The sequence below is a fragment of the Rousettus aegyptiacus genome, unplaced genomic scaffold (genome assembly GCF_014176215.1).
Source record: "Rousettus aegyptiacus isolate mRouAeg1 unplaced genomic scaffold, mRouAeg1.p scaffold_m13_p_7, whole genome shotgun sequence".
NCBI classification, from domain to species: Eukaryota; Metazoa; Chordata; class Mammalia; order Chiroptera; family Pteropodidae; genus Rousettus; species Rousettus aegyptiacus.
The window spans coordinates 90,668,861-90,690,937 of NW_023416310.1; the positions used below are offsets into that span (position 1 = coordinate 90,668,861).

The window sequence follows — 22,077 nt, forward strand, 5'->3', positions numbered from 1 at the left end:
CCCACCAGAAGCCAGGGAAGCAGGGGCCAGAGGGTAGGGCCGGGTATACAGGGAGACCTCAAAGGCCCTCATACAGCTGTCCCAGTGCTGGCTGCCCAGCCTCCCTTAGGAGAGCCCTGCTCAGTTAACTGTGACGTCCCTCCGGGCCTCCCCACTCTGCCTGAGACCTCACACGGCCTTGGCCCAGGCTTACTCTGGCAACGCTGAGCCCAGGTAGCTGGAGCAGCGGCACTTAGGCCTCTCTTCGTCCCAGCGTGCCCTCTGCTTTGCAGGCCCAGGGGCCCTTCCTCACTGCAGCTCCAGGTTCAGTGCAGGTCCCAGGCCAGAGCCCCTGGCCATCCAGGACACAGGCAGGAAGGGAGCCTTCCTGTCCCATCAGTTCCTACACCTCAATCTCTGGAACCTTCTGTTTCCGGTGCCTTGGCAGGAGCCAAACGAAACATTAACCCTTCCCACCCCAGGCCCCAGACTACCATCACCACACTTTCCACGCTATCCCAGCTTTTTCAAACTTGAGTATATAGAGGAATTAGCTGGGGAGCTTGTCGGAATGCAGATTCTGACTCAGGAGGTCTGGGGTGGGACCTGAGAGTCTGCATTTCTGACAAGCTCCCAGCCGCTGCAGTTGATTGCAAAATCTAGAGCATAGAATCTTTTAAAGACTGGAGCATGCCAAGACCATGATGTCATGAGTATCTCCCTGTCCCTCAGAGTGACAGAGACTTGGTTTGCCTTAGAGCTAAAGACCAGGCTCATTACAGCAGTAGCATTTTTTGTAACCCGCCAACCGCTTGCACATAATAATAAAAGCTAACTTGTGCTGAGCAATTACTGTGAGCTGTGTCAGCCCTTTCATACTCATAGTCTTATTTAAATATCATGTTTAGCATTTTATTATCTCCATTATATGAAGGATGAAACTTAAGATTCAGAGTAGTTAAATAACTTTTCCAGAGTCACACAGCCAGCAGAGCTTCGACTGGACCTGGTTCCCTCACTCTGTTCCTTTAACCACAGCACCATATTGCTTTGTACTATTTTATAGTCCTACCGACAGGTTTTGAGATAGGTCCCATGATCATCCCTGCTTTTTAGATAAAGAAACCAAGTCTCAGAGAAGTAAGTAACTTGCCTGAAGTCACACAGGGGCAAGCAAAAGAGCCAGAACTTCAGATCTAGTCTCTAGACTATCACTTTCAGGTATTTTTCCCCGCCCTGGGCCCTCCTGAGGGAACAGTGAGACTCTGACTGTAGCTATAGGGTCTGGGTGGGTAAGAGGGGGGCTCTAACATGGTGCATAAGAAAACTGACTTGGGAGCCAGACTACCTGGGTTCAAGCTCAGTCTCCGTCATTCATTAGCCGTGGGACCTTTAGCAAGTTATTAAGTTTGTGACTCTCTTTCCTCTTCTGTAAAGGACAGTAATAATATAGCACCTGCCAGTTAGGGTTATTGTGAAAATGAATTATGCCAAACACAAAAAGTGCCTTGCCCCGTACATAGTAAATGCTCACCCCAAGTCAGCTATTTTTACTGTCATGATAGTGTCTACTGCACTGATCTGTGCTGTGAGGATCTCTGTGAGTGTCTGTCTCCCTCAGCAGGCTGTGAGGCTCTAGAAAATGTAGACCATATTGCTAATCTCAGCTTCTTTAGCATCTAGTTGGGGGACTTCTTAGTGTGGATGCTTTATATGAGTTTGATGAGAGAGGGAACAATCAGATGACCACACAAGGACTTTTTTAAAAAAATGGAAATCTTAGGTATAGATGGTGATACTTGTTGGAAAAATGCGATGTTGCAGTCTTTCTGTGGCATTCTGTCATCACCTCAGATTCGTTGGAAACGAGCTCAAGGCTGACACTGACCGCTGTCACCTCGTAAGCTCTCTCTACTTCGCTTAGAGCACGGAGGGGCTTTTCTGCAATGTCTCATCTAATGCTCACAGCATATCTGTGAGTAGGTCCTATTGGGATACCTATGTCCTAGAAGAGAGGGAAACTATGGGATGGTTGCACAGCTTGAAAGGGGTGAGGCCAGGTTGATTCTAACTTTGTGTGATTCTTAGAGCTGCCGAGTTCTACAACTGCAGGGGGCACCACGCACCTCGAGCCCAGGGGAACCCGCTGCCTCCAGGGCCTGTGCCCTTGCAGCGCCATGTGATAGAGGCTTCTGGATGGGGCGGGTCCCTCTTTGAAGTGGGAAATCGTTTAAAATCATTTTAACCAGTCGTACCCTCCATCCCTCCTTCTTTCTCAACTCTCCCTTCCTTTTTTGTCTTCTATTTCTCTTTGGTGTGAGGTTCCAGAGATTTCTTCATGTTGCTATCAGTAAGTGCCTATGTGTGGCAGCATTCCTGCTTCTAAAACTCTTCTGCTTCTAATTTAAGGTTTGTTATAATAGTTTCGAAAGTAAGAACAATTAGGTTCCGAGTGAGTTCTTTGCATTTAAAGGGATGAGCTTTGTGACACCTGTTTGTTGGTTTTTTCTCCCTCGTCATTGGTGGAGTTTCTAACATGGGACTTTGACTTCTGAGTGTGTTTTCGTTTAACTGCGATGTGATCACCAAAGTCCAAGCAGTGCAAAGGACAATGAGGGAACTGAGTGAAGAACCTGGGTGGCGCGAGGAGCTGCCCAGCGCGTGTGGTGGTCTCTGCGGCCTGGAAGGACCTGGCAGGCAGCAGAGGGAGAGTCACACAGCATTTTCAAAGTGCAGTTGGCGAGGGAGTGTGAGCCATGGTGGGAAGCTGAGCTTGTAGGCAGCGAACAGGCAAGAGCCCTTCCCTGGTACAGAGCAGTCATCGTGTGCTGGGCAGTTATCATGCATCATCTCATTCAGTCCTCATAAACCACAAGAGGTACATTGTATTGCTATCTGTGCCCCTCAAGGGAGGAAACAGAGGCTCAGATAGGTGAGGTCACCCAGCCAATAAGCAGTAAGGCTGCGTCTTGAGCCCAGGTCTGTCTGACTTCAAAGCTTTATCCCCTGCTCCTGAATTCTCTATCAGAAGACTTTGGCTCAGAGCAGCAGAGGCCAGGCTGGGGAGGAGAGCGGGTGGGCAGCCCCTCAACACCCTCCCACTGAGGGCTCTGGGCTGGGACTTCAGTGGGGTTCCTGACTTTGGGGGGGGGTCCCCTCACTAGACTGAAATTGTAGGCCTGAAATTCCTGCTCAGTGGGTCTCTGCCCACTGGCCCATTGAACTTCAGAGCTTTAACTATGAGGATCTCACAGAAGAAAAACAAGTGACTCAAAGCGTATACCTAACTTAATAGCAGGGCCTCATTCCAGAGAGAACCATATACATTATGGATACAGGAAAGCTGTCAGCCAGCACTGGGCTCTTCAAGGACAATACAGAACTCCCCGCTAAAAGCTAGCTTTTAGGTATAGTGAATACAGAAGTGCCTTTGATGGCAGCTTTGTCTTTAACTCCAGAGAATTGAAACCACAGGGATTTAAACCATCAGAGAATTTAGTTTGGAGAGAAAGCACATGCATACAATACATATGATGAACAGTTCTGCCAGGGCTCATATATACTCCTAGGACAGCAGCCTCAAATTTTATAATAAGACTCTCCCAGGAGGTTTGTTGGAAACACAGATTCCTAGACCTATCCAGAGAGTCTGATTCAGTAGACCCTGTACTGGGAATCTATATTTTAATAAGTACTCCAGGTGATTGTGATGCGGGCAGTCCAAAGTTCGATCTGTGAAAAATGCCGCACTGGAAAACACATGTCTGTGAACATAAGGAACACAGGAAGACCTCCCTCATTCCTTAAAAAGTTTTCATTAGACATCCTCTTCTGAAATGACCAAGAGTCAAGGGGAGAATAAGAGTCCTACAAAAGGTTGTAACTAGCTAGAGCTTGGAGTCTTGCTTAGAAGAGTACAGTGATTAGGCTTTGGGGTCAGACCTGTGCAAATCGGAATTCCTATGCTGCCATTCCTGAACTGTGCAAAGATGGCATGTTAGAGAGCTCTGAGCCCTAGTATTCTTATCTGTAAAGTGAGAATAATAGGACTAGGTCAAGCCATGCTTGCAAACTGCACTCACTCAGTGAAGGCTGCATTATTGTTGTTGCTGCTTTTCCTGGTACTCCCCAGAACTATGCAGACTCCAGAGTAGTGACCAGATTCGTATTTAGCAATAGATTTGCTGTAGTTGTTGTAACAAGCTCCACGAGGACAGGGACTGTATCCCAATCACAGTAGAAGCCTAACAAGCATTTATTCAATGAGCACGGTTCTAACTCTCTATTTAAAGATGCAGAAAGTGAGGATAAAGGAGGTTGTTTGACTTAGCTATGGTCACACAACAAATTGAAAATAAAAGTATCTAGTGTTGAAATCACACAAAGCTTGGTGCTTAGATGAGTCATAGAAGAGCCCGGCTGTGCACCGGGCCTCCCTCCCAGCTCTGCCATGTTCCAGCTGCGGGCCCCTGGGGAAATGTCTTAACCTTGCTAAGCTTCCAGTTCTTTATCTGCAGACTGTGTGGGTAATAACAGTAGTTGCTTCACATGGTTGTTACGAAGATGAAATGAAGCGATATGTGTGGTGCTCAGTGCACCTGACAGGTACCTTGTTCTTTCATATGTGACCACCCTCCAGGTTCAGGTGCAGCCACAGGCACAAGGGAGGGGGTGAGAGCACTCATAGGATTCCGCAAGCTCCATCGTGTGCAGTGTTTACAGTTCTGGGCCTGACATTGAGCTTGGGGTGCTCATGGCGGTAGGAGGTAGTGGATCTTCCCTCGGGGTGCTCGCATTCTAAGGACCCCCTTCATGTCAGGTGGGGAAACAACGTCTTCTAGTTAGAGGGGCAGTAATGCAACTCAGAAATCTTGTCCTTGCCATCTCCAGTCAGGAAAGATCTTTACCAGTTCCTAACCCGATATCTTACATCACAGTCTTGGTCCAGTTCATTTCTGCTTTCTGAGGACAGCCTGGGACATCGGGACAGGACTGTCTTTTATGTCTCAAGTTTATTTAGAGCCACGAATAAATTTCATTGATCTTGTTTGGTTTAGTCAAACCTCAGGGAGGTACAGTGAATTCCAGTGAGGAAAAAACACAGGAAGAAATGGTTTAATCATTGTTTATAAGTCTTCAATCTTTCACTGTGTTGGACAGAGAAGCAGAGAAACCCAAGATGGGTGATAATTGTTCTCTGAGATGCAAAAAAGTTTGCCAAATAAAATTGGAAGCCTATTTAAAAATATATCTAAGATTAGACACAAAGTGCTTATTATTTCTGGTGAATACCCAACTAAGACTGAAATGAATTTTCTCTCTACTTCTCCACCCACCCCTCCTAATTGAAATGGAAAGGTATAGGGCAGAAAGTAAGCCACAGGCAAAAAGCACTATTGCTTGCTCCCAGGACCACAGCTCTGGTCCAAATCCCTGATGTAGCCTTAGTGAAACCTTCAAACAAAAGGCATTCAGCACAACTAGTCTGATTTCTAGCTCAGGGAAGGTTGGATATATTTAGAGATCTCAATGATAATGAGTCTAATTTCCATGACAAAAGAGAAGGGAATAAATTAAAGTTCAGCAAACCACAGGAATAACAACCTTGTTTTGGCTTCTACCAGGTCAGCTCAGTGGGCACTTTGACTTCTGATCTCATTCCTGGTCATCTTTTAGACTCTGGAAGTTACAAAAATGCTTGGAAACAGTTTGTAAGTTATAATTTCATTAACTGCAAAGCAGTCTGAAAACACAATTTCCCCTTTCCCCACCTCACTATTTGACAAGTCTCTTTAGGACAAAGATAACTCATCCTTTTTTGTTTTCAAAGTAGGAGGAAATGCAACTAGCACGAATTAAAGATGGAAAATAGGAAGAGCCGTCAGAATGTGGTTTTATGAAGGGCCTACAATTTTTCTTTTGGTTTACTCAGATTTCCTTTCTCATTTCCAAACAGCAGACTAATCCAATTTCCATCTCATAAAGGCTCTTGACCTAGAGAAAGAACTAATGCATTACCTTAAAAATTTTTGAGCACGATTTTAGAGATGACTTTCTGTATGTTGTGTTTTAACAAGCTAGCATGTTAATGAGGTGTAACCCATGATAGCAGTGGGGAGGCAGGTCACCCTGGAATGGAAAGCAGTACACTTAGCAGGTGTGACCTCAGTGTTCGGATGGGGGGAAGGAAAGGAAGAAGAACCTTTCTTGTGGTCTTGCAACCCTGCAGGCTCATCCAAAGAGACGTCCCTCCAGGCTGCCTTCAAGCTCTGTTCCTCAGCCTCTTGTATATGCTGTTCCTTCTGCCTGTCCGAACTTCCTTCTCATGAAACCAGTAGTGTTCCCCTTTAGCTCTCCGTTCACTCACGACTCCTCCAGGGAAACTCTCCTTATCCTCTTGACCACATCCATTCCCCCTACTTACGCTATCACAGCATCATTCTTTGTGTGGTACTTCTCATGGTGAAATATTCTATTTACCTTTGTGTTTCTTTGATTAAAGTCAGTTTCCCCCGCATGAGCCTGAAGTCCCTGAGGGCAGGAATAGTGCCAGCTTTTGCTAGTGCCTGACACAGATAAGTGCTTAAGTATTTGTAGAATGAATGAATTCTTGAAGCAAACTTTTCTTCTGAGTAGATAAAGTGTATGTGATTTTAAAACCATGTCTGTCTTCATAGTGGCTTAACATAGTAAAAAGGTGCTTATAAAAAAAGAAAGAAAGAAAGAAACAAAAAAGAAGTAACAAAAAGCCCCAGGGAATAAAAGGAACCAGAAACCCAATTTCTTATTTAGCTGAACTCACCAAACCCTATTTGGTTGAACTTGTATCCCTTGTGTGAATATGACTGCCCATTATTTAGCGATGCTATTTCCTAGCTGTGCACCTTTAGAACACTTACATACTGCTCCATGCCTCACGTACATAAATCAGTGACCTATGAACAAATCCACCTCATTGATGAGAATGGGCCCTAATAGATGAGAATGTGCCTAGAACAGTGTCTGGCACATTGTAAGTACTCAATAAATGTTAGCTATTTACATTACTCTTCCATTACTATCATGTAAGTCATACCCTGCTTTAAGAGATTTACATGTATTATTTACATAATTTCATTCTTATGACAAGGTGGGCTAGTCCCATTTTTCAGGTATGATAACTGAGGCTTTCTGAATGGGAAGAATACTGAGGAGATACTTAATGATGCTTCCCCCAGTGCTCCTTCAGGATGCTACTTCTGTCTATGTCCAGCTCTGGGTTAACCTGCAGGGAGGCCTCCGGCAACACAGGTGAGGCCAGTAGAATTGCTCCTTTGCTTCTTCCTCCGCCCACGGTCTTTTCCAAGTTACTGCAATCTACCCATGTGGGGCCATGGGGACATCTCACTTCCTTCCTCTGAATTTACAAGCATTTCTCTCTGAATCCAACTGAAGGCCAAACAGTGGGCAGAACATGGAGGGGACCGCACTGGTTAGACTAGCATTGTTGATCACTAAAACAAGCACTTCCTGTTGTCCCAGAGTGTACAGGGAAGACCATGGTTCATGCGGGCTGGAAAAGAATGAAAAAAGAGTAGCAAAGAAATCCCAGCTTCAAAGCCAGTGCCATAGTGCGGACTGCTTTCCAGGAGTTAAATATAGCCCTGGCGTGAGGGAGGGCAAGGGGGATTGAGGTCACCTTGGAAGGCTTTTGTGTGTTAATTACAGCTCTGGCAGGAAACTGAATATCCTTTATGTTGAAGAGAATAGTCCAAGTTTGACTCCATGGGACAGAAACATAGAATACTGAGGAACGGAGGTGGGAAAGAAGTGGGAAGATTTGGGATTTGGCATGAGAGGATCTGGTTTGGGTTCTAACTCCTTCCACTTATTTGTGTGGAATTTGGGGAAACTCATTTAACCCCCCTGAGTGTCATTTTATTCTTCTGTAATGAGGGGTTTAGAATTCTCTTGTGTAAGTTTGTGCCAGGGGAAAATGGGGAATGGTTGGGAAAGGTTTTATACACTGTGGGGATTATTTTTAGGGATGGTAGAGTAGCACAATTCTTTGATCTACAGTTATTTCAGGAAGGCAGGGAGGCTAGAGGTCAGGAAGGTCAGAGGTCAGTGGGGAAGCAGGTCGTGGGGTTATTTCTGGGTGACTCTTTTCCCATGAGTCAGGCTTATTGAAGCCTTGCATCCTTTTTTTTTTTTCCCTTAAAAATTAAACTTATGGAGGTGACATTGGTTAATAAAATTATATAGGTTTCAAGTGTACAATGCATGCATCATCTGTATATTTGCATCCTATTGGCCTTTTTAGCAGCAGCTCTGCCCAGGTCCTGTCATCTACCAGCAGAGCCCAGGGCCATCAGGGAAGCTGTAGTTCCCTCTCAACAAGCCATTTCCAGACAGGAGGGGGTGAGGCAAGCCATCGACTTCTAAGGAAATAACTTTTGGCTGTGGTACTGGGCTCTCCCAGAATTGTTCCTTTGTCTACAGATTCCTCCCTGTTTAGCTCACAAAGGAAATGGTTCCAGGAGGAAGTGGAAAACTGTGACACACACATTCACCCCCCACATACAAGATGGCAGCTGTTTCCGTTTTGAGTAGTCTGCACTATCTCCTTCACCCAAAGCTTGGGGAAACAGAAGCAGTCTTGGGGAGCAGCCTTGGATACCCAATGATAAAAGCAGGTAGTATTTTTGAGATTTTAAGTGATGTTCCAGATGTTGTGCTAAGCCTTTTGCATGGATTACCTCATTTAATCCTCGTAATGACTTTGTGAGGTAGATACTATTTTTACCCTCTTTTTTACACATGAACCAAGTGAGGCTGAGTGAGGCACAGTTGTTTGTCTAAAGACGTGTAGCTAACAGAACCAAGATTCAAATATAGGCCTAACTCTAGAGCCTAAGCTTCTTATCGCTGCATTATAATACTTTCTGGCCTTCTTCTAAGAGGGTTTCCCTACTCCCAAAGCTTGTTAGAACCAACAGTGTGTACCTCATGACCACTCCCCACTGGTATCCATTCATAGTATGGGTGCCTGGCCTGAGGCCTAGATGGGGCTGGGCTTTCTGCTTCTGAGAAGTTTGAGTTTGAGGACCCATCTTACCAATAACCTGGGCAGACATCGAGAACAGCTGGCTAGTGGTATGCAGATAATGCAAATAATAATAAAGATATCCAAGAATGACAGAGAACATTTAATGAACACTTCCTACAAGTTGGGCACTGTGCCTAATACTCTTATTTCTTTTTATAAAAAGGACTTCAGGTAGATAAAAATTGGGTTAATTTTAAACTTCGCTTCATGAGATACTGTCATCATTGGTCCATGCATGCCCCACTTTCAGTTATTTATATATGTAATCAGTGCTAGTGTAGTAACCACTTACAGATCTACCAAAAGCCAGGATCTGGACGATACCTTACATCGCAGTATGATCCCATACTTCTGCCTTCCCCACCTAACCTAACTGCCATCTTGAATGCTGTATTCTTCACATCCTTGCGTTCTCTTTCCCTGTATAGTGCCATTACAACTAGATGTACCCATATATATATTTTTAGCTGTTTTTAACTTTATTAAAAGGGTATAATGCTATAGGTAATTTTTTGTCACCTTTTTCTTTACTATTACACTGCTAAGATTTATCCATCTTGTTGTCTATCATTGTATTTATTCCTTGCGTTGTGTGATATTCCCTTGGGGAACATTCTCTGTGTCTAACACTCTATTACTTCATTTACTCTTATAGCAAGCCTACATGGTAGGAATTCTTCTTATCCTAGTTTTCCTGACAAGAAACCGAGGCCTAGAGAGGCTAAGGAACTTCCTGAAGGTCACAGGTGCCATGTTTGAATCTTTCTGGCTTTGCCCTGTACCCTGTGTTTTGGTGGAGAGAAGAAAACACAGGATCTAGAGTCCAAATTCCAGGGCTCAAGCCCCAGTTCCATACTTGCTGTATGGCCTTGGCCAAGTTGCTCATGTCTCTGAGCCTCATTTTCCTTAACATTAAAGTGGGGTGATGATAACTGCTCACCCCACCTCTCAGGCCTGTTCTGAGACTCACGTCTGACAATGACTGTGAAAAGTGAGAACACTCTGTACCCTGAAGTTTTATAAATTGGTAAATTTTGATTAATAGTATATGTGCTGTCTGCTCCTCTTCTCCCCAAACAACAGAACCTGTGTAGGATTCAGGAGATGAGACTGAACAGTGTCCCTATTCTGAAAGGCAAAGGGTTAGGTTGCCAGTCAGCCCACAGAAACATCAGTGTGATAAAAGAACCAGAAAATCATCAGTACATGCCTCAGGCTGCACTAACAGGAACTTAGTAGGTATTTATCTTTGTTACGTTTAATGTTTTTTTTAATTATTATTATTTCTTACCTATTTACAATAACTGAGACCCCACCCCAGCACTCTTTGTTCATGGTATTTCCTGTGCATGACTTGTTCTCCTCAACTGCTACCCACTACTAGCTGTGTGACCTTGGGCAAGTTACTTAACTTCTCTGTGTCTCCTGCATGATGGGGATAATAATACCTACACTTTATAGGATTGTCAAGTGGATCCAGTAAGGTATTATGTACAGTGCCTAGAGCAGTTTCTAATGAATACCAGGTTGACTGTTATTTAAAATCTCCCCTGCTCTCCAAATAGTGTCCACTCATCCTCTGAGTTGGTTTAGATGCCACTTCCTCCAGGAAGCCTGTCTCGCTTTCCTGGACAGGTGAGGTCATCCTGTTACGCCCTCCAGAGCATTGTTCATTGCCTTTTTCCATTAAACTGTGATATCTGCCACTGTTGCCCAGTACTCAGCACAGTAGTGGATGCATAACAGGTGATTGGGGAGGGATTAACAGACAACCCAGAATTCAGAGGAAGGAGCACAGACTAGGGAGGGGGCTCTAAATCCTGCCTATGACAACTGTCTCTAAGAGCAGAGGGGCTCATGTGGGTGGGGAGAAAGGGAAAATGGAGCAGGCATGTTTTCTGGGCCACTGGGGGCACTGGAGGGCGGACCTGGACTAGTGGGTGGCAGCTCCAAGACCACAATATTAGGTTCACTGTATAGAAGAATGTTCTAGAAATCTAAGAAGAGAGGCTGATGTCCCTTTAAGGGGTGAATCAGTACCGGGGGTAGTTGAGACACTGGGCGAATGGGGTGAAAAGCACCCAGAATGAAACCTGGGATTTGCCCTTCCTAGCCCAGTGACCCTAGGCAGATGACATTAACTCAGTTTTCTCACCCGTGAAACAGATAAAGGGAACACTCACCTCAGAAGTTTGTGGTGAACAGAAAGGGAGATAATGTTTGGCGTGTTCAGCATTGTGTCAAGCACAGAGGAGTCCTGTAAAGTTTGGCCACTACCATGGATATTAGCAGCCACAGGATTCAAGCATCACCCAGGGGTTAGCCCAGATATTCTAGGTAAGAGGCTAAAGGTCAGGCTCAGAATGGCTGCCCTGACTTCTGCCTAGGTAGGAAGTCCCTCCTTTTTCCTCCCTCTCTTCCTTCCCGTGGCCTGCAAAAGTGCTAGCCCTGGATTTGGTTCTGAGCCGCGCCCCCAGGAATCCCAGGAGCCCAGCCACCCCGGGGCAGGCTTTGGAAGACCCTGGGGTGTTTCCTGCCTCAAGGAGGAGGGATGGGGATCAAGAAAGTGATGGTTGAATGTTCTGGGAATGAATGCCTTGAGTCTTGAAGAGCCCCGGACAAATGTCCCCTCATCTCCCCCATTAGACAAACAATTCTGCACAATTAACTCTATTGAAAATGGACAGTGTTTGAAGTTTCATATGTCCCCGTTCTTAACTGAAACATGAAGGTGAAGTAATCTTATACAGTCTGCTGCTCACCCGCAATTTACTGCGGCCCCCGCATGGTCACCTCTTTCCAATCTCCCCCCTTTCACTCTGACAGGAGCTTGTTGCTGGCTTTAAGTATTTCTCCAAATGGCAACACTTAGCTTAAACCCCTCATGCTAATGCCTCATCCAGAGCTCCCCAGGGCCAAACACTAGTTTCCTTTATGACACAGATGATGAGAGAGCTCCACGTGCTGCAAGCGCTCCCTGTGGTTTATCCCCCATTCCTCTGTTACTCCATGCCTTCCCGGGAGAGGCGGGCGAGAAGAGAGAAGCTGAGGGAAAGTATTACAGAGAGCTTGCATTCCATTGTAATTCATTAGGGAAGGTGATCATTTACAAACCTGTATTTTAAGCATTAGCTCCCCGCCTCCCCCCACCCCCTACCCCTTCAATTGAATGCTTCCTGTGTGCTGAGTGCTTTCCTTGTATGAATCCAATTATCTCCCATGGGTAGTCAGGGAATCGTTTTCTGCATTTTTAGTTGAAGAAACTCAGACTCATGGGGTTAAGTGGAAGGAGCAGAGCTGGGATTCAAACCCCGGGCAATTTGACACCACAGCTACTGCACTCAGCTTCCACATTATGCCGCCACTATTATTAGTTACAAATCTGGAGCAACACTGCCTCTCATGGACTGGGACACACCCAGTTAGGGACCTGGAGGATAAGGCCCCTCTCTTGGGAAGGACTCTGGGGTTTCATTTAACCTCTGCCTGCTTCTCTGGGCTGTAGTATGCTGACCCAATTTGTGCCCTAAGCACATTTCTGCTTTCCACTCTGCCATTTTCGGCACCTTGAATGCCACCCCCACAGTGTTTCTGAGGTTCTTGGCTAGAAAGTGTCCCTGGAGCCCTCTGGTCCTTTGTATGTTCTCTTTTATGGACAGTGACCAGATATGATCTAATCATGGACAGTGGTGACCAAGTCTTACTTTCTGTGCCTCACTAGGAGATTCTGGGGTGCAGGGACCCTGAGCTTCTCATCTGTGACCCTTCAGAGCTGCACCTGGTTGCCGGCCGGAGGTGAGGAAATGTGACCGGTCTCTCTGGCATCCCAGCACACTCCTAGATCAGTTTTCTTCTTAGTTCAAGTGGAGCTAAAAAAAAATTCCCCTTGGTTTCATATCAGTTGGATCTGCTCTCAGCAAACCCTTCAACAAGAATAGGCAGGAAGAATAAATATTTATTCTACAAATGAATAAATCTGATTTCATCTTCAAAAGAAAGCTTTAGTATAAATTATCATAATTTCTCCATTCTAAGATGACTCTGATTTTAACATGTTTTATTTATCAAAAAACAGCTTAAAAAAAAAAACAGAGAAAAAGGAACAAATTACTATATCAATTGTAAGATGTGTCCTAATTTTTAAAAAATGTGTTTTGTTATCAACGAAGTTTAAAAATATGATCCAATTCAATTTTTATTTTCTTCTTTTGGCTGTGGTGGTCTCAGAAAAAGGTCTCACAAGCCTTGACCAAACCACTGCGATGCATGGGCAGGTGTCAGCGTTGTGTCCTGGCTACGTCCCGGCCCTGGACCCTGTGGGCTGCCGGGTCAGCGAGGGCGCATCATGGCTGGCCATGCACTCATAGAGGCCCGGAGGCCCTCAAAGGTGATGGACAGCTTTTCTCCCAAGGACAGAGATGTCCATGCTCTGCTGATAGCACATGGCCACATTAGTGATTCCGTGGAAAACCAACTGGCAGTGGATTGTGTGACCTTAGGCAAGATGCTACTCCTCGAGCCTCAGTTTCCCCAGTTGTAAAATGAGGGGCATAGGATTAGATAGGTGGTATTTGAATGCTGTTCTGATGAAGCTGTGGGACCTGCGTAGCTTCCTTAGGTGCTGCCTTGGGCATAGGAAGGATGGACTGGGCTGCACTCAGCGTTCTCATTTCTACTTCACGCAAAGCAATTCTGTTGCTTAAGATTTTGTTTGCAAAAGGATTCTGGGGCTAAAAGTAGTGTGAAAAACACTGGTAAATGGCATTCTTCCAACACTGCTCTTGAATACATACTCTTGTATGCTTCATTCCTCAGTCTGGACACACCCTCAGAATCCCTCTCACCACAGTGCTCCAGGCAGACACTCTCAACTCTACAGTCTAACTCAGAGTTAGCAAACTTTTCCTGTAAAGGTCTAGGTGGTATGTATGTTAGGCTTTGCAGGCCATATATGACCTATATTGCAACCATTCAACTCTGCCCTTGTAGTGAGAAAGCAGCCATATATAATACGTAATGAATGGGCATGGCTGTATTCCAATAAAACTTTATTTACAAAAAGAGGTGGCAGGCTGGATTTAGTCCACGGGCTGAGGTGTGCAGATCCTTGCACTATAATTCTTTGACCTAACAGGAGAAGAAGCTAAAGCCCAAAGAGCGGATTCAAGGAGCCGGGTATGTTTGGGATCCTTGTCTCCTGGATAGTGAGCACACTTTCCCCCCTCTACACTGCTCCCGTAGCCATGACTTTCCCTGGGGCTCCATGGTTGAGGGAATTGTGCCTGGAAAATCCACTTCTCCTTCTCAGGAGATAAGTTTTCCCCTAGGTTCTTAGAGGGCTATAAAAAGCCCAGAGCTTGCCTCCTGTGGGACACCATTGGTAAATTCCCCAGAGCTGGAATGACTGCAATGTGCCACATTCTGCCCCTGCTGCAGCCTGACAGCTGTGACAGGGAGAAGAATCTTGCCTGGCTGGCTCTGCACCTCCACTCCCACATGGGGTGTGGCTAGGATTCCCTGAATGGAATTTTAGATGGAGGAACGACTTTGCCTGGGCCCTCCTGAGGCAGCCTCTTTGTTAACTCCAGGAGGATGAGAGCCTCTTGAATTCTAAACAGCAGAACTCCCTGGACCTCAGGAGGAGGAGCGTGAAAGTTAAGAAATCAAACGTCATGTCAGATGCCTGGCCATACCATTCATTGATGGAGTGTGTCCCCTGGAATTGTTCAGACCCCTTTTCCCTTGTTTTCTCGGCAGGCTTCCTTTTTCCACCTTGAGATTTTTACCTGGTCAATCCTTTTGGCTTATCTAACAAGCCCTGATCTGGGAATGACTCTCCAACATGCATGGACACAGTGGAGATCAGTGGTAAAGAACTTAGGTTTGGAGGTAGGCAGGGTTGGGTAAATAAATCAACCTTTCTAACCCTCAGTTTCTTCACCTATAAAATGGGGATATTAAAATATAAATATATATATATCAAATTTATAATTATGTAATGAAAATAAATAACAGGAAATAACTTTAAAGTGGACAGGGGACAAAGTCACGATAAATATTTTGATTGAATTCCCTTGGGGGATGAGATTGCAGTGCTGAAGGAAGATAAATATCACCAATATATAAAAAAACTTCAAATAGTCTATACATTCACACACTGACATGAGCCACAAACATTTTTCGACAGGGATGTACTCATTAGCCTATCACAGAACTAGATTTTGCCATAAACTAAAAACTTTTAATACAAAATCGTGTTTATATATTTATAATTTGTGTACATTCCTTACTTAGCTGTGATTTTAGAAAATTGAAACTACACACCGTACAGACACTCTGAACCTAGAGCTGTAGGCAATATTTTTGGATGGAATTCCTCCCCCCTATAAAATTAATGGCACATTTTATGGACATGAAGGCTAAACTGCATCAACTTCATGCTTGTTGAGAGGATTAAATGGCTCCATGTATACATGTAAACTGCCTGAGTCATGATGAGCGCTTGTTGGCCATTGTTATTAAACATCTGCTGTGTGTCAGCCACTGGAAATGAGATGAAAGGACAGCCCCTGACCACAGGACTCATATGAACATAGAAGAGGCACCTAAGTTAGTGGGGTAAACTCTTCTAAAAGCCACGACTGAGAAGGGTAGAGGTAACTCAGAATCCTCGGAATCGGAGAGGTGGTCAGAGGGGGGATGTGGCAGGGGAGTTTTCACAGGGAGGTGGTGCCAAGTGGTCTCTTTCAGAGAGGGTGACTAGCACAGTCTTTTTGAACCTCAGTTTTTGCATCTGTCCAATGTGGAGAATGTCTCAGCCGTCCACTTCACAGGGCTTTTGCCAGAGTTGAGAGAAGCCACAGAAGAGAAACTCAGGGCTAGAAGGGTCCGTAGATAAAGAATTTTGGTGGTCCATTCTCTTTCCAAATATCCCTCCTATTACCCAGGTTCCTTCTTGCCTAGAGCGATCGCCCAGCGAATAACTGCGGAGTGAGAGCATGTATGACGGCCAGAGGTTGCCAGTGTCAGAACAAAGCACGCCATGATGCTTAACATCCCCGACACTAATCTGAAATGGATACAACTGGCGAATGTGAAAATGCTTCTAAAAGTTAAAAGCTTTATAAATCTGTATATTCTCATATTGCAGAAGCATGTGGCTGAGCCAGGGCTGGGATCTGGGATTTCTACTTCCATGTCCAGACCCATTTCCACTCTGGCACTGTGTGCTGGGACATTTATTGGAGGTTCATCTTCTCAGGCTAGAGTTCACATACCCTGGGAGTCCATGGCAGAGGACAGGGTGGAGTAGGTAAGGAGAAGCCCCCAGATAAATAAACACAATGCATCTCTGGAGGTCCATTGCACAAAGATTTTTGGCAGCAGGTGTGTGTTCAGATATATTATGAACTATAAAAGAAAGTTGGCTTGGCTTTTTAAAGCTAAAATGAGATGTTTCACAAGGCTACTTTGGGTAACAGACCCAGACCCTAGAGTCCCACTTGATTGGAAAGTGTGAAAGGCAGTGTTAGAGTAAGCACAGAGACTTCCAGAAGGTGTTTGAGCAGGGTCAAGGGTCATGAGAAAAGCAGTGCATTAGAACAGTGAGCACAGGAGGCTCACCTGGGAGCTTTGCAAAAGATATATTCTCAAATCTCAATGCAGACCCATTTATCAGATCTCTGGAGATATGTTTTCAGTAGACTCCATAGGAGATGACCCTGAGCCCAGCTGGATTTGAGAACCACTGCTTTAGACAAAAATTAGGAGTGGTTCTTAAGGCAGGTTAGAGTAGGTGAGAGTAGAGAGAGGAAGCTCCTAGAGGAGAGGGCAGGATATAGGAGAAGAACGACGTATTTTTAAATAGCAGTTATTAGGATTCAGTCTTATCGTTAAAGGATGAAGGCAAAGGAAATGATGAATGATGATGCATCTATGTTTTGGTTCCTAAAATGAGAATTATTGAAGTGCAGGAACTGAAAGTGGCCATATCCAACTTTCATTCACTTCTGTGCATTTTGTTAGTTTGTTTGTTTTCCTTTCATTTATTCATCATCTCAACAGACATTTTTTTTTTGAGCACCTACTATGTGCCGAGCATTACACTAGGTTCTGGAGATGGAGTGGTGAACAGCTAAGAAGGGCCTCGCCCTCATGGAGCTCACATTAACAGTTAATTCAACTCCATCATTAATTGTAACTGTGAAAATGGCAACCAACGAGAAGTACAGGGTGGTAGGAGCACCTTACAAGGGAAATGTAGCTTGGGAGACAGGGAAAGATTGCCTTGAGGGAGTAATGTTCGGACAGACTGCTAAGGGTGAGCGGTTGTTAACCATGCGACAGTACTAAGGTCAATGTAATGTGCTCCCACAGAGGTGGACAGGGACCTAGAGTAAGTTGGTGACACTCAAGGCAGGGCCTTGAGGGGCCACCACAAGTACTAGAGTCTGTTTCTTAAGAAAAATGGGAAACTACCGAAGGGTTTAAGCATGATCAGATCTATAGTTTTAAGTAACTGTCTTTAATTGTATCAGGACCTTTCCTTCTTAAATTTCATCCATAGGCAGAGATAATTCATAAGTCCTGTTAAAATCTATGATACAGTGTATATTTAACTAAAAGATGAATACTTTAGGTTGAAGTGTGCACTCCTAGAAGTCCTGTTCTCTGTAATTTGCAAAAGTGTCATGTCTATGGAAACATCTTGTGTATTAAGTGACTGTTGTTCTTAAGCTATATATTACTGTGGTCCCCATAGGAGCCATTCTGTGGCTTCTCTGATCTGTGGCCATTCAACCTCTGCTTCAAGATGTCCCTGGGCAACTCCAATTCTATATTGAATACCGCTTCTCCGAGATCGAGCCCCAACAGACCTCTGTTTAACCTCTTATACAGCCTTCTTGTACAGTCTTTCTATTACCTCTTCTGCAGGACTGATCCCATGTCCCCATGTCAAGTTTAGTCTCATTTACAAACCCCCATTTCCTTCACTAGCTCCTCACGTGGTTGTGTTATTAACAGAAAAAGAGAAACAGGAAGGGTCATCTGATTTGGTGGTGAATAAGATGAGTTCAGAATTGGGTCACTCAGAGGTTGAGTTGCCCTCTGAATGGAAATGTACTGCAGGCAGGAGGCAATGTGGGAGTGGGGTCCAGCTCATGGCTGAAGATGGATATTGAGAGTCCCCCTCCTAGAGGGGCTGGGTTCTCTACAGGAGTAAGTGTAGAGAGTGGGCTGAGATGATGGGGAGATAAGGGGAGAGAGGGGCAAGAGCCATAAAAGAAGAAAAAGCAAGCAAGCAGTGGGGAAGGTGGGATATAACAATTAGTAAGCACTCACCATGGCCCAGGCCCAGGGTGCTGGGCAAATATTACCACATTTCAGCCTCTCTGTGCCGGGTATCATTTGTGCTGCTTTACAACTGAGGGAACAAGACTTAGTTGAGTCACTTCCTTAGAGCAAGAGCAGCAGAGGCTATGAGCATGTTTAACAGTGAGACTGGGGGATGGGAGAGGCAGAAAAGGCTTCTAGAGGGATGGAGTGGTGGCTATTTAATCTGTTTGACCTATTTGATTCCAAAAATCCACATTTTCCCATTTCTGCAAGGTAGGAGAATACATTTAGAAAAAAGTAGAGTTTCAAAAGTAGGGCTACAGAGAACTCCAGGAGATGGGACTTTGAAGAGGTGAAAGATTAGATAAAATGGAAGCCATCTGTAACCCTTACGTGTGGATTTTCAGCAGAAGGTGGAATTGGAAGTGAGACTGCAGTGAGTGAAAGATGTGTGTATGGAGGAACGGGAGGCTGCGAGTGCTGACCATTTTTTTTTGAGAAATTTGGCTAGGAAAGGAAGGAGGGCAATGCTGAGCGATGGTGTGTGTGTGTGTGAGAGAGAGAGAGAGAGAGAGAGAGAGAGAGAGAGAGAGAGAGAGAGAGATTAATTTTGTGTTCAGTTGCAAGTTGTTTTTTTTAAAGGGTAAAAAGGGTATGAGAATCTGATGGTATCCAAAAACAGGATTGTTTTTCTGAACCAAAGATATCAGAATGGAATAATGATAGGCTCTTGGCAGAAGGCAGGGAGGGAGGAACTCACTTGGCAGAGTGCTCACCCATGTGAGAAGGGGGTTTGAAACTGATATTTGAGGGAGAGGCAGAAAAAACCCTGACTAAAATGGTGAAGCCAAACACTAACGAAGGAGGCCGAGTGGTACAAGGAAATGGAAGTGGTGCCAGAGTGACCAGCAGAAGCTTCTCCAGGGAAGAGAATGTAAATACCATGGCCCCGCGTGACTACATATACCTGTTGCAGAGTGTGGCTAAAATCCAGGTGATTATATTTGAAAAGTATGATGTCTCTCATTTATTGAATGTTTCCTGAGTGCTAGCTTTCCCTTGACACTCCAAATGAAATGAAACTACAGTTCAGAGAAATTAAGTAATTTACCCAATTCATACAAGATCATACAGCTAGAAAGTTCAGTCTAACCTCAAACCCCAGTTTGTCCATTCTCTGAACCATTCAGCTCTACTGAGTCTCTAGGCTGATGAAGACGACCTCATGGAACATGTTTGGATAGAAAAGATGACTATAGATGAGCATTCCTTTCCGAAGGACAGTAACGGACAGAAGGAATAGAGAATGAACTTGGATGTCAGGGAAGAGGTGTGGGAATTCACAGCCATGGGGACAGGCTCATTATAGGAGTAGCTGCAGACTGCTTGGCCAATAGAGGCTATGGATAGGGAAGCTGTGGCTTTCCTAACAGAAGGCAAACCACAGTTAGAATGGGTTCTTCCATTGTTTCTTGAACAATAAAATTTCATTTAATGAAAGGAAGAGCCTTCACATTGTTTCTCGAGTTGCCCAGTAGACAGTATGATCTCTGAAAGAATAGAACGCAGCAGAAGAAACTCTTGTCTTGGGTTGACTTCTATTAGTGGAAAAAGAACTAGTTGCAAAGTGGAAAGGAAAGGCAATTGGGGAAATCAGTACTTCATATGAGTCAGGCAGATCAGACCTAACCTTGGACATTAAGGAAGCATATTGAAAAATATTTAATTTAGAGAAAAGTTAGAAAAATTTAGAAAATGTAGACCCGAGACTTTAAAAACGAGGTGGCTTGAGAAGATTGGAAGTTCGCGAAAGCAAAATTGTGAAGACACAGCCACAGTCGGCAGGCATGGATAAATAGAATAAATAAGAGAAAATGGACACATTGAATGTGTATTAGTATTTTATCAGTCACTCAGAAATGTCAGTTGGAGTGTAGTCCAGTTATTGAAGGTCAGAGATGGATTTCCAAGAGACACCCATCATGAAGGGGCTCTGGGATATGGAGAAGATTCTGACACGGGCCATCTTTGAGTTGTGCAAAAGCTGTCTAGCTCAATACTTAAGGCAGAGTAGGGACTCAAAAAGTGTCGTCAGAGTCAGACCAGCTGTTTGAGGGACCCAGCAAAGTTCTATAAAGCAATTTTGCTATGTTCAATCTTATTTTTAAAGATTGTAATAATTGTAGTTGCCAGCATTTATTAGTCCCACATGCTAAGCATTGTTTGAAGTATTTTCCATGCATTTAATATTTACAACAATTCCAAGAAATAGGTGTTATCAAGTATTCATATTTTATCCTCGTATGAGGAAAGTTAATTACTGCTCTTGTAGAAGGGGGTATATTAGTCATTGGTTACCTTCACCAATGGCTGATTCTCTTTGTATGATATTCATGAATTGGGAAATGCTGCTAGAAGGAATTTCATTATAATATAAGTGGTTTCTAAGTCCGTTACTACATCATATGAATTCTGCTTTATGCATGGGATGACACATATCCTGTTAGAAGAGAAATCCTGCTTCCTAGGTTTGTTTCCAGTCTCCAGTCAGTTGACTTTGATGCTGAAATTGCTACTGAAGATCTGAACAGCGCAGCTGCGGTGCGATGGAGGCCCCCCCAGGTTTGGAGCAGGAAGATTTGGTGTCCAAGCCCTGCAAAAGGGCTTGGGCAGGTCACCTGCCACCACGGAGGCAGTAAGAAGCAAGGTTAAAACCAGGACTTTAGTTCTAACCCGGTTCTGCTTCTCTCACAGTGCATGACTGTGCAAGTTAATGTCGGTGGCCTAACCCTGATGTTAGGGACTGAATTGTATCCACCTTCCCGCCCCCATTCATGTGTTGAAACCCTAACCCCCAATGTGACTGCATTGTAGACAGGGCCTTTGGGGAGTATTTCAGGGTAAATGAGGTCCTAAGGGTGGGGCCCTAAACCCCTAGGACTGGTGTCTTTTTAATAAGAGGAAGAGATACCAGAGATCTCTCTCTTCACGTGTGCACAGAGGAGAAGCCACGTGAGGACACAGTGAGAAGGCAGTTGTCTACAAGCTCAGAAGAAAGGTCTCACCAGACACCAACCTGATGGTACCTTGATTTTGTACTTCTAGCCTCCTGAATTGTGAGAAAATAAATTTTTGCTGTTTAAGCAATCCAGCCTATGGTATTTTGTTATGGCAAATACACCTAATAAACCTGCCAAGCCTGCTTTCTTGTGGGGTGGGGATTAATGAGAGTACCTGCTCATAGTCCCCATCCCATCCCTTGTTCCAAGAGAAGCTGTGTAAAAAGCTAAGCATGGTGCCTGGCACGTGGTAAGAGCTTGATGAGCTCAGTTGCTACTGTTATATACCTAAGCGTGGTTTCCTCCCCAGTATCTTGGGCATGACAGGCCCACTCCCCACATGGTCAGTATGGGGTTGAAACAAGATCCGCACTTCTGAAAGCTTCCGGACAACAGGAAAGTGTGCACACACCCACCTGGGGACCTGGGCACAGAGGCATGAGAAAGGTGTGCGGGAATGATTTTTAAGTGTCATGTTTTACTTTAAAAATGCTTTCCATAATTCTGCATAGGCTAGGTATGGATTTTGCATTCTAATTAATAATTTAGTCATGTTTGTGCTAATTTATAAAGTGTTTGCAATACTTTATCATAGGAGACAACTACACCTAAGGA

At 44.6% G+C, this 22,077-nt stretch overlaps 1 protein-coding gene across 2 annotated transcripts in view; it reads right to left on the bottom strand.

Annotated features, from left to right (window-relative positions):
* The window catches only part of AFAP1L1 (actin filament associated protein 1 like 1), a 56,939-nt gene that overhangs the window by 32,757 nt on the left and 2,105 nt on the right, over window positions 1–22,077 (bottom strand). Inside the window, exon 1 of one of the 2 annotated variants that reach the window (XM_016150344.2) lies at window positions 194–18,966. The exons of the other annotated variant lie outside the window; for it this stretch is intronic. Within the exon in view, the coding sequence (XP_016005830.2) occupies window position 194 (1 nt within the window). The 5' untranslated portion in view covers window positions 195–18,966. Of the gene's footprint in view, window positions 1–193; window positions 18,967–22,077 lie in introns of those variants that run through there. 2 annotated transcript variants of the gene reach the window in all.